At 62.2% G+C, this 12,442-nt stretch overlaps 2 protein-coding genes across 2 annotated transcripts; both read left to right on the forward strand.

Annotated features, from left to right (window-relative positions):
- The first annotated feature begins 28 nt into the window (after positions 1 to 28).
- LOC104370674 (uncharacterized) lies at positions 29 to 4,037 on the forward strand. Its single transcript, XM_086619144.1, is given in 10 exon segments — positions 29 to 185; positions 261 to 283; positions 286 to 606; positions 608 to 649; positions 1,261 to 1,281; positions 1,283 to 1,422; positions 1,805 to 1,880; positions 1,883 to 1,939; positions 3,500 to 3,574; positions 3,577 to 4,037. Coding segments are annotated over 10 exon segments (1,044 nt in total). The 3' UTR covers positions 3,709 to 4,037.
- A 1,504-nt stretch (positions 4,038 to 5,541) lies between these two features.
- Positions 5,542 to 8,810, forward strand: KLHDC8B (kelch domain containing 8B). Its single transcript, XM_086619146.1, is given in 7 exon segments — positions 5,542 to 5,616; positions 5,618 to 5,972; positions 6,823 to 6,987; positions 7,203 to 7,285; positions 7,287 to 7,428; positions 7,679 to 7,780; positions 8,614 to 8,810. Coding segments are annotated over 7 exon segments (1,062 nt in total). The 5' UTR covers positions 5,542 to 5,598.
- The last annotated feature ends 3,632 nt before the right edge of the window (positions 8,811 to 12,442 follow it).

The raw sequence follows: 12,442 nt of genomic DNA on the forward strand, positions 1-12,442 counted from the left end.
CCGGCGGCGCGGGCCGGTTTCTGGAGCGATGAGCGGCGGGGCCGGGCGGCGGCGGCGGCTGGTGCTGCACGTGGACCTGAACACACGGTGGTGGCGGGGGATGCGGTGTCGAGGGCAGGGCCCCGGCATGGCGGCACTCAACACCTTCCTCAGCACCGTCACCTGGGGCCGCGCCGGGGCCGCCGGTGAGCGCCGGGGCCTGCGGGGGCCGGGCGGCCGGCGGGGCGGCGGCGGCGGCTGAGCAACCTCCTCTCTTGCAGGCGAGTGGCAGTGGGCGAGCGAACCGCCCCTCCCTGCGCCCCGCCCTGCCCGGGGGCCCTCAGCTACTACAGCCGCCACGGCCGGGATCCCACCTTCACGGAGGGCGGGCCCGGCCGGTGCTTCGGAGCCCTCCACGCCCGCCACTTGCAGCTGCTGGAGTGGCCGGGCCGGCCGCACGACGTCCTCTCGGTCCAGGGCGAGCCCAGCAAGCGCTACCACCTGATCCTGCCGGCCTTCTTCCGCCTCCTGGACACCCTGCACCGGGAGCGGAGGGCGTTCGCCGTCGTCTTCCGGACCTTCGGCACAGACCTGCCCCGTGCCCTCCGGGCAGTCAGCTGTGCCCTGGCCGGGACAGCACCCCCAGGTCCCTGCCCTGCGGGATGTGGAGGTGAGTGGCACCCGGTGGCTGGAGGAGGGCAGCCATGTGGCCTGCATGGAGCTCCCCGTGTCAGGCAGGCCCTTGAGCCACTTGGCCATCTCGCCTTTAAAAGCTCCGGCTTCTGTGGAGAGGAAATACAGGCAGCTTCTCAGGGATAAGCTGTTAGCTTGCGGAGCACATGTGCATGCATGGGAAAGGTCTTCTCTTGGAGCGTCCCGAGTCGGACAGAGCATCCCTCCTCCTAGAGAGAGGCTGCTGCAAGCAGAACAGGGCTCCCTGGCTCCGAGGCGATGGCAGCCGTGCTCTCCCGCCGTCAGCACACCGGGCAGGAACACTGGGAACGAGCTTCCGAAGCCACTTCAGTTGTTCCTCAGTGTTGATGGAGAATAGAGCTTGAAACGGGGGCAGCGTGCAGCTAGGGGGTCATTCCTTGCCATCCCAGGGGAGGGGATGATTTTCAATTGGGAGGGTTCCATGCCTCCTCTTGTCTTCTCCCCAGCACTGCCCTCCCATGCTGTGGTGGCAGGGAGTCCCCGCTCCGCTGCTTGTCTCTACCAATGCATGAAACAATCTGTTTGCTTTGGAAAACCTTTCCGCTCCTGCTTTCTGTGGTCCTGCAGCTCCCTGTGGATCTCACCCCTGGGCCAAATACGCTGCAGCAAGCGAGAGGTGGTGCTGACAAGGGGAGCAGAGCGACTGGCCACCCGGGAAGATGGAAGAAAGCTTTACGACTACTTCAGCTCCTTTGAGGGAATTGGAGGCTTCCAAGACCACTTTGACTGGTGAGAAACAGGGCACTGAGGAAGTGGATTGGGCATTTTTTCCTCTCCCGTGATTCTCCAAGCTTCTCCTGGTCTGGATAGCTCCAGTTTTGAGGTCTTTGTTACTTACATGCTCCCTCTTTTGCCTGTGGGCAGCTTGATGGGGCTCTTGCATCTTTCCTCAGGTCCCCGTCCCCTGGTGTACCTCCTGCTTTTCTCCAAACACCCTGATTGTCACCTCACTGCAAAATGCTTCTCCTTCCCGAAAGCAGCAGCGGCAGAGGGCAGGACAGTCTCCGTCCCACTTCCCTGGCTCACAGGGTTGCCCTGAGCCCGCACCTTTACCTGAGAGCTGTCACCCTCTCCCTCCCCTGACTGCTCCTTGTCCCGCTTGCTGTTTCAGGTGGGCCAGAAATCAGTTCTCTTCCCGGGGTGGGAAGCCCCTGTGGATTGACCCCCACGATCCCGGCGTTCACCACCACTCTTCATCGATGACAACATCCGGCTGGATGATGCAGACACCATTGTTCATCCCCAGGTAGGCGGCTGAAGGCCTCTAAAGTGCCAGCTGCCTGCGCTGGTGGGGTGTCCCCAGTGAGGTCAGGCACAGTTTGTCCCCCTTTTTGTGATCCTGAGCCTGCAAAGGGGGTCAAGGTGTAGCCCCAGTAATCACTGCACCCCACACCACCGGCATCAGCGGCAGCAATCTGCAGGGTGAGATGGGCCATCAGCAGGGAGAGCAGGTCCTGGCTGCCGAGTGCCTCTGCTCTGCTGGGGCAAGTCAGCCCCGCTCCGGGCAGCGGGCCAGGCCAGCCAGCCTCAGGCACGCCACGGCTGTCCTGTGGCACTCAGCTGAAAGGGCAGTGTTTGTGGTGGAGGGCACTTGAAAAGGGAACTTTATGCAGACAGAAATTGTGCCTGGCAGTTGACAACTGTCGCTGCTCGAACAAGAGCCACAGATCCATGGGCGAGCCTGAACCCCTGCCGTTTCCATCCGGGAGGAGACAGCACAGGGAGGAAACCTGCGGCAGCCCGGAATGGTCGGCAGCATTTACCGGGCAGCTGGGGAGTGCCGAGGCTGGGTTGCTCCCTCAGTTCATGGTTTTGTAGCTGGTGGCAGGAGTTGTTGGAGCAGACCTGTCGGGAATAGGCTTTGGACTGTGCCATGCCTGGTTTGGGTGAATTACATGGATGGCTCTGCTGAGAGCCTGAGGCCCCTGCGCGCAGCAGCTGCTGCCCGCGAGTCTGCAGCAGCTGAAGCGCGGCTCACGCAGCTCCGCTCGCTGCATGCCAGCCTCGAGCTGTTTCCCCCGATCAAGGAGTTCTTCCTTTTGCTGTCTGTAGCCGCATGGCTGGTCAGTTGGGCTGCTCAGCTTGTCTCGCAGCAGCTGTGCAGCCAGCCCCAGGGCTTCCCCCATGCCAGACCAGACAGGTAGGATCAAAGTCATGGTGGCAGCAGACCTCGCTGGGGTCTGGGCAGCATCTGAGCATCTCACCAGCAGAGCTCATGCCCGCTGCTGGGATTTTGCTGTCCTGCAGCCAGGATCATAGGTTGGACACCAGCTTCCCCTCCTCTTGTGTCACTGGCTCTGCAGGGCCGTCCTGTGTCAGGGGTGACAGAACAGTGCTGGAGGGAGCAGATTGCCGGGTGGCCTTAGGCAGAGCTGTGGTTAAGATCAGAAGGTGAAGTCCTCGCTCCTTCCTGTGCGACAGGCTGTGGCAGCCATTGGAAGAGGCTGGCAGAGGTTTTTCTGGGGGTCAGCTGCTCCGCAGAGCTGTTTTCCTTCCAGCTGTGGTGGTGTGGCCTATTCCTTAGGGGAGCCCCAGCCATGTGTGTGACAAGCTGGTTCGGAGCCAAAGGGGCCTTGTGGGAGGGAGAGGAATCTGGAGAAAACTTCACTTTCTACTGCTGGATTGGAGCTGGGAGCCTCTGCTGCTTTTCTGCTTTGCAGGAGACCCACAGCCAGCGTGAAGGCGCAAGGCCAAGGAGGAGAGCTCTGCTCTCTGCTGCCAGGCTCTGCGCTCATGCTGGACACGGCCCTGGCACTGCTGCCCACAGAGGGTGTGAGTCCTTCTGTGCGCTGCTCTCTCCCCGCAGGTGTTCTTGGAGCGGGGCAGCAGCAGCCCCAGGCGCGCTCCCACCTCGGAGCTGTACGACGTTTGCCTGGTGCAGGACCGACCTGCTGGGAGGCCATCGCTGACGAGGACTATTTCCTGCGCTGCGTGAGGAGGTGCGAGGAGAACTACGACCGCTACCTGGCCTGCACGGAGATGGACACCCTGAGCCAGCAGTGGGACGGACAGTGATGCCACCTTGCAGGGCCGAGGGGCTCTGGACTGAGACTCCTGCTTCCTGCTGTGGCGCAGGCAGAGATCGAGGCTGGGCTCCTGCTTCAAGCTGTCCCTTCTCCGAGGTGCAACATGCCTGCTGAGTCTTACCAGGAACCTCCACGCTCGAGCACAAGTGTCCTGGTAGCTTGTGTGATGGGATCCCTGGAGGAAACAGCTTTCCTGTCCACAGCAGCGCCGTGGGGAGCTGCCCCGCTGGCCAGCGGGGCAGGGACAATGCAGGCAGCCGCGCAGTGTTCACACCTGCCCCTTCCCACTCCCACACCGGTGGCTGGAGCAGAGCGGGTGCCGGGGTCAGTGCAGTGTTACCGGTGGCACGCCCAAGTGCCGTTAGCGCCGCGGTGTTCTCCGCGGCAGAGATAGCCATGCCATGTCACTGCTGCCTGTTTTTAAAGCAAACCTTTCTAGCTCGTTTCTGTCGTGAGTTTCCTGCCAGCCCTTGGCTCGGCCTGTGCCGGCGCATGGAAAGCCCTATTCCCGACGTGTTCGTTTGCAGGGCTCAGCTGAAGTGGGACAAAGGTGACGGTAAAGGGTTCAGGACCTGCGTTCACCTTCCTGGTGCTGCTGAGAGACCCCGGCGTGGCGGTGCTGAGCGGGGCCGAGCTCACGCTCTATCCCCGGCAGCCCCGCAGCGGTGATGGGCAGGGGCTCCTCTTCAGGGCAGGACGGTGGCTTGGCGGGCCGGCGAGCCCGGTGCTGGGGCGGGCGGGTAGCAGCACCGAGGGCCCCGGGAGGGCCAGGCAGAGGGGAGCGGTGCCCGGCGGGGGGGCCGGGGCGGGGCGCGGCGCCGCCCCCCCACCAGCAGCAGCGGGCGGGCCCGGCGCGGGCGGCGGCGCGGACCGGCGGGGAGAGCGGCGGAGCGGGCGGAGAGGTGAGCGCAGCCGCGGTCCGGTCCCTGCTCCGCTCCTGGCAGCAGAGCGGGGCGGGGAGCCCGGGCCCGACGGAGCGACGGTCCTGGGCGGGCTGCAGGCGGGAGCTGGGGGGTGTGGACGGTGCGCCAGGAGCCCCGGAGGGTGCGGGCGGGAGCCGCGGAGGGCAGAGGCTCCGGTGGGTGCGGGCTGCGCGCCGGGAGCAGGAGCCTCGGGGGGTCCGGACCGTGCACACGGGAGCCCGCGGAAGTGAGACCCTCGGAGCCGTACGGGCTGTGCATCGGGAGTCGCGGTGGATGCGAGCTGTGAACCAGGAGCTCCGGTGGATGCGGGCTGCGGGCGGGAGCCCGGGGAGCGCTCGTGGGTGCGGGCTGTGCGGGGGGAGCCGCGGAGAGCAGCGGTCCGGTGGGTGCGGGCTGCGTGCCGAGAGCAGGAGCCTTGGGGGGTCCAGACTGTGCACTGGGAGCTTCGAGGGGGGTACGGGCCGTGCACCAGGAGCCTCGGGGGGTCCAGACTGTGCACTGGGAGCTTCGAGGGGGGTACGGGCCGTGCACCGGGAGCCTCGGTGGGTGCAGGTAGGGAGCCCCGGGAGGCGGGAGCCCTCGTGGGGTGTGTGACGAGAGCCTCAGGGTGCAGGAGTCCCGGTGGGTACAGGCTGCGCAATGGGAGCCCCAGGGAACAAGAGCCCGGGATGCGGCAGCCTCGGGGAGCAGGAGCCCAGGTGGGCACGGGCAGAGAGCCATGGGGAGCAGGAGCCCGGGGAGTGGGAGACCCGGTGGGTGTAGGGAGGGAGCCCCGGGGAGTGAGAGGCTGTTGCACTGCTGAAGGGGAGCTGAGGGAGCTGTGGGTGCCTGGGCGCTGACTCGGGTGCTCTCCCTGCAGGAGTCGGTGAGCAGAGCTGGGCCAGCGCTGAGCCGGGCCGGATGGGCAGCACGGCAGGACCAGGGCCCGGGGACCCCCAGGGTGGCTGAGCCAGCCCATGGCGGCGGGCGCGGGCAGCCTTCGCGTGGGCCACCTTTCCCGCCATGCCCACGCGGCGCGTGTACTGCAGTGCCACACACCGTGACGGGCAGCTCTTCGTGCTGGGCGGCTGCGGAGGCGGCGGGCGAGCCCTGGGTGCCGCCGAGGTGCTCGACCTCCCGGCCCAGCGCTGGACCACACTCCCGCCACTGCCCACGCCGCGGGCCGGCGCCGCTGCCCTCGCCCTGGGCAAGCAGATCCTGGTGGTGGGCGGTGTGGACGCGGCACAGAGTCCTCTTGCCTCCGTCGAGGTCTACCACGTGGAGGAGGGCAAGTGGGAGAAGAAAGCGGCACTGGCTCAGCCCTCCATGGGCATCTCAGCTGTGCAGAGAGGTGAGGGCTGGGAATGGGGCTCAGCTGCAGGTACTCCTACTGTCCGGAGAAGAAGGGATGCAGGGGTCGGGGGGTGCTCAGGTGGGATTTGAATCTTGCTTCTGCTTGGGATGCAGCACGAGGATTTCACCCAGCAGCCGAACTTGCCACTTAACAGCAGGGTCATGCTCCTGCCCCAGCAGCCCTGTTGCAGCGCAGGGCTGAGGGATGCGAAGCTCCTCTGGGCATGAGAGCCTTCCCCAGCTGCCCTAGCTGTGCCGGGGCGACCAAGCACCCTGCTGCAGCCCAGCTCGGCCAGCTGTGTGTTGAACACATTGTGATTCCTGCCCAAACTTTGCTGAACAGCCTCTGAGCCTTGGCACAGCCCGGCAGCCCACGTGCCAAGAGTCGAGGTTGGTCCCCCTACGTGGCGCCCATGTCTGCTCCCTGCCTCGGGATGCCGTGGCATGGCCCCAGGCTGCAGTGGGGTGGCCAGGGCAGAGGGGATGGCAGGGGAGCAGGCAGGGGTGCTGGCCGCGCCAGGAGCGGGAGCAGGATTTGGCAGCATGGCTGTGTTGCCATGGTGTCTCCAGGGAGATTGTAGTGCCGAGAATAATTAGAGCCGATGGCCTTGTGATCTGCTCTGCACCTGATGGATGGGGCAGAGAAGGGAGTGAGAGGGTCCCAGCAGGGTCAGGACGCTGCCGGGCGCAGGCCTGGCTGCGCTCACTGTCCCCCTGCTGCCTTGGAGCAGCGACTGGCCGTGGGGCTCGTCAGCGCCTGTGCTGCCTGCCTTGCGGGGCATGGGGGTACTCCCAGCCCTGCGGTGCTGCCCACAGCCCTCCCAGCCTCACTGCTGCCTCTTTTGCAGATGGGGCCATCTACGCACTGGGGGGAATGGGTGCGGACACCTCTCCCCAAGCGCTGGTCCGCGTCTACGAGCCAGCGAAGGACCACTGGCAGCCCCTGCCCTCCATGCCCACCCCCTGCTACGGAGCCTCTGCCTTCCTGCAGGGCAACAAGATCTTCGTCCTGGGTAGGTGCCGCCGGGGTGAGCCAAGCATCCCCCCGCACCCCTGCCCTCTCCCTGTGCTGCCTCCCTGGTCCAGGGAGTGGCCTGGTGCACCCCAGGGTGGCTCCGTGCTGCCCTCCCACCCCAGCGCTGTGGCCAGCGGGCCCCATCCTGCTTGGTGAGCCCTCCGATGATGCCAGCTCAGGCACCAGCAGCCGCAGCGTCTTGTCTGTGCGCAGGGGGCCGTCAAGGCAAGCTGCCTGTCACTGCCTTCGAGGCCTTCGACCTGGAGACGAGGAGCTGGACACGTTACCCCAGTGTGCCCAGACCGCCGCGCCTTCGCTGCCTGCGCCATGGCCGACGGCGTCGTCTTCAGCCTGGGGGGGCTGCAGCAGCCAGGGCCCCACAACTTCTATTCCCGTCCCCACTTTGTCAACACCGTGGAGATGTTTGATCCCACGCAGGGTGAGCTCTGTTTCCCTGGGTGGGGTGAGAGTGTCCCCTATGGGTCCAGGATGCCTCCCTGGGTCTTGGTGAGGGGTGTCCATACCCCAGGGACACAGTTCATCTGGGCTCTGAGCATCAGCCCCTTGCACCCATGGCGGGTCCTGCCCTGTGCTCCCTGGCCCTGAAGACCCGTTAGCCCAGGGATGTCGTGGCCTCGGTATGCGCAGAGGAGCCACAGCAGGTGATGCTCACATCCTCTCGCCCCCAGGTGCATGGAGCAAGCCGAGCCGTGCCATCCGCATGAGGGAGAAGAGAGCTGACTTTGTGGCCAGCTGCCTGGGAGGAAGAGTGGTGGCCGTGGGTGGCCTCGGTAATGCCAGGGGTAGGCATGTGGCCGTGTTCTCATCTCTGTCCTTTGTGGCACATTGGTGTGCGGCAGCGGGGAGGTTGGCTTTGCAAAACCACGGGGGTACTGCAACACCATTGCTGCATCCCTCCTGTGCCCCTAGGTGCTGGGGGGACCCTACTGCCCCACAGGCTGCCCCCACTTTGCTGCTTGCCCTTTTCACCCCCTCGGCCAGGCCTTCCCCAGCTCATGTGCAGTGTGCTGGGCTCGTACAGCCCATGCCAGCTCAGCCCCACTGCGCAGGGCTGCAGCACTGCGTCCCTCTCCCGAGAGAGCTAGGGAAAGGTTAGTGCTGTCACTCAGCAGCGGGGACGCAGCGGGGAGGGCTGCCCAGGGAGCCCAGCGCCGACTGCAGCACCCCCAGCCCTGCAGCAAGGGCTGCCAGACCCCACTGAGCTCACTGGGGTGAGCCAGACCTCCTGTGGTGGGGCAGGAGGAGGTGGTGGGGAAGGTGAGCAGTGCTGGCTGGGTCCCTGCGGCGGGGCGTTGCGTCTGAGCTCTGCCATAGCTGGAGCTGCCCTCCCTTATGCCCTGGTGACAGCTGCAGAGTGCTGGCACGGGAGTAGAGCCCACAGTGCAGCATCGGTGCCAACAGCCCTTGCCATGGGGACACCACTAATCCTCTTGTGTCCCTCCTAATTGATTCGGGGATCGCAGAGCCCCCGCAGCCCAGGGCTCGGGGACCGGGTGCTGCTGGGGGCTGTAGCTGTGGCATCGAAGGCGTGTGAAGGGGAAAAGGCAGAGCTGGGGTGCGGGGAGAGGCTGCGAGAAGGCTGATGCTGTCCTGTCACCCACAGGGAACCAGTCCTGCCCGTTGGACTCGGTGGAAGGCTTCAGCCTCTCCCGGAAGAAGTGGGAGCCGCTGCCCCCCATGCCCACTGGCCGCTGCTCCTGCTCCAGCTGCCCGGCGCCCAGCCTGCTCTTCGTCATCGGTGGGGTGGCCCAGGGCCCCAGCGGTGCTGTCGAGGCTCTGTGCCTGCGTGAGGCGCCCTGAGCGGGTCGCGGGGACCAGCCCCGGCCGAGCACCAAGTGCCTGAAGACGGGGACAGGGTGTGCACACGCCCACGCGCGTGGGTGACCCAGCTCCGGGGAGCCACCATCCCGTGATGCCAGAGCCGCTGTGGTTTCTCGCCATGCTTCGGCAACACCTCTCGGCTCCTACACTGCTGTGGTGATGGAGCCCGGGGCAAAATCCTGGCTGGTGCGAGGGCTGCAGCCGGCAGCGCAGAGGGAGCAACAGTGGCAGGACTGTCGCTGGCCACACTGCCCCGTCCGGCCCCGTCCGTGCCACAGCGTGTCTGTGCCATGTGTGTAGCAGTGAGTGCTGTGTCGTCGTAGACCCAGTCGATGTCTCATGTAGCACAGAGGTGCCCTGTAGCTCAGTGCCTAGGAGGTGATGTAGCACCTCAAATAAATGAAACACATGGAATTTTACCCTGCCGGAGTCGTGTCATCCCTGGTTATCCTGCTACGGGCAGGGATGTGTCGCAGCCTGTCAGGAAAAGCCTCTCCCAAGGGAGAGCCCAGTGAAAGCTTCCTTGGCAGAGCCCTGTGCTGTGGGGCAGGGATGGCTCTTGCTCCTTTCCCCATTGTCAGGGCGAGTGGAGCGATGCAATGTAAGGATCCGGCCGTCCTTTGGAGAGGGAGAGCTGAGCGGCGGCTGCCCTCAGGAAAGGAGAAATGGGCTGCGGGGGGTGAAGGCAGCAGCAGGAGAGGGGCTTTATCAGAGACAGCCGGGGTGCGAGAGAGGGCAAGGAATGGCAAGGGCTGCCAGGATGCTGAGAAATAAGTTGAGATGCCTAACGGTGCTGGGGCTCCTGAGCCCCATCCAGCACCACAGCCCTGTCTCAAAGGATGGATCGTGGCTGGTGCTTAGGAGAGCTGGATCCGGCTGTGTCCAGCTCTCCCAGGCAAGAACACCACATCTCCCGCTTACTGGCACCGGGAAGGAAAGGTAAGCTTTGTGCTGGTGGTGTTTGTGGGTGACGTTTGGGGGTGCACAGGTGGGGCGATGACCTCCCAGATTGCCCAGTGCTGTGGGCTCGCCTGAGCTTCGTCGGTCTTTGCCCCATGCAGAGTCACGCACCCCAAAGTAGAGAGTGATAGTCGCAGACGCAGGCAAGGGATTCGATCTTTCACTGATACAACATTAGAAATATCTCACAGGTCCAGGTAAATATCAAGTGCAGATGCCTGACCTTTTGGAGAAGGCAGCCAGCATGATCCTCAGATAGGCAGCAGAGCCAGAGAGATGGAAGGCCAAATCCCAGCAGAGTGCGACAGCATCCGGCACACCGCTGGGGCAGGCTGCACCATCTGCTGGGGCATTGTGGCGTGGGAAAAGTTGGAAACAATTCAGAGAAGAGCATTCGCAAGGTTTTTGGTGTCGTTGCCCCATCGCCTCCACTGCCCTCCTGGTGTGGCGATCCCAGTGTCCATCCTGACATGCCGCATGGCCGTTTGCCTGTGTTTCAGGAGGAATATCCTGGGATACCTGGGCTGGTGGTACCTCAGCTGAAGCCATCCCTGCATCTGCCTCTGGAGTTGCCATAGAAACCACCGCTGTGCCAGAGCCAGCATCAACAGGGAGCCCCGAATTAGTGATTGAGCCGTACCTCGGCAGCTGGAGGGATGCGCAGGCAGCTGGAGCAGGCCAGCAGCTTGTGATGTGCTGGGGGGCTGGAAAGAGTGACCCCCTCCTCTGAGCACGATGTGGCTCCAGCCTTCTCCTCTGGATATTGCAGCAGCACCCTGTTTTCCCAGCTCTTCCCAACCTGTGCTCAGCCCCAGTGGGCTTTTCGTTCCCAGGGTCCTGGGACCTGACATCCTTCGGTGCCACCGCAGGCTAGGGTCCCCCCCTCCAGCCTGCTAGCCCTTTCCAGAAGCCACCGAGGTACTAATGACTTCAGTCTCACCAAAACTTTAGTCATAGGGGACCCTAAATCACAGAGCTGCATTGGAAACGCAGACCTGATTAATAAGCTTTTCCCGCAGGAGCATCGCATGGACAGGATAAATCAGACGCTGAGTCACCAGCAAATTGACATCCCTGTGTGCCAACTTTGCAGCTTTCCCTGCTGCTGACAGGGTGCCCGGCACTGCTTTTACCAAATTCAAGGCAATGCCACCTGCAAAAGCCGGGAGATGCTGGAGGCGGAAACCATGGCTCAGGAGCCCCTTGCTCTTGCAGTGTTTCCAGCAGTGAGGCTGGTGGTCCCTGCCCTGCAAGGGGTTTGCCCCTTTCTCAGCAGCACTTTGTCTCATGCACGTGATTGCCCGGCACATAAACCTGCCGCAGCACCGTTTGGCTTGACTCTTCCACCCGAGGTGAACAGAAATCTGTGACCTCTACTAAAAATGTGGATTTCTTATTCTTTTCTATCTCTGCTTTTGGGCACAGGAGTAGGATCCTGTCCAAATCAGGGGCAGAGAGCAGCCAGGAGGATGGTCCAGGAGATCTCCGAGTAGATAGAGAGATCTTCAGGCAAAAGGTTGATGGCCCTGACCGCCCTTGAAGACTGACATGTTATTAACTGAAGAGCTCCTGTGAGTGTCTAACGAAATGCACTACGAAATAAAAAAAAAGTTGAGGGACATACCAAATATATTGCTGTCTATCTCCTGGCAGCTTCTGCTAATTTTTACTAAATGAAAGGCTTCAAGTATCTGGCCACACTCCCGAACACTAGAAGCACAGTCTGTTACTTCAGATATAAGAAGAGCTACAAGCCAGCGCCTGGCAACGGGGCTAATCTCCTCGGAGTGTATTATGGATGGGGGAGACTGGAACTGGAGGTAGCTGTCAGACCTATAATTAAAAAAATGTGTTTCCTTATAGAAATATCTTTCCGTTGTCAGTAGAGATGGAAATATAAAAATCTCATTTATCATATTCCACAAACTCGGTAGACACTCCAACCAGAAAGCTCTGACCACACCAGAAATAGGAACAGCTCTGTGTAATAACCTAAAATAAGGTGCTGAGCCTTATCACTGGTGTGCAAAGCACTGGCAAATCCTTCCTAAGGGCAGTGGAAGTGCTGTGAATGGGTACGGGGCTCTACGATCTCTTCTGAAGGGAGTTCCGAGCCAACTTTCCAATTGCAAGCACTGAAATGACAGAAAATTACAATTTATGATGCAGGGCCGTATAGGACCCAGACGCACAGCAAGGCTCTTGGCAGCAGCGCCCTGCACTGGGCTGTACAACGGAGCTGTAGGCAGTTACGGAGCAGACAAGGCTTTTATTTACTCAACAAGCGCAATAAACATTAATGTTCCTGTCAGCACGACTCTCTGGAGGAAGGTTTGCCTTCCAGCCCATGGCTGCCTTGAATAGCCCGGCCACTATCCCATCCCTGAAGCAGGAACACGATACAGGCTGCGATTCCCTGTTCCCATCCTAGAAAATCAACCCGTTAGAGGCTCATCGTGCAGCTGAGAGTTAATGAGCTGCCATGATAAATTCAAGCTATTTATACCAGCCCCAGTGCTGTAACGACAAGCAAAAACAATGCAGCAAAGTCACTTCAAGAAGTTTTTTATGGGTAAAAGTGCAGAATTATTTATCTTTTTTAAGTTAAAGCTTTATTTCTGCGGGATTTGATTAGGAAACCAGATATATAC

This window comes from Tauraco erythrolophus, chromosome 12 (genome assembly GCF_009769465.1).
Source record: "Tauraco erythrolophus isolate bTauEry1 chromosome 12, bTauEry1.pri, whole genome shotgun sequence".
NCBI classification, from domain to species: Eukaryota; Metazoa; Chordata; class Aves; order Musophagiformes; family Musophagidae; genus Tauraco; species Tauraco erythrolophus.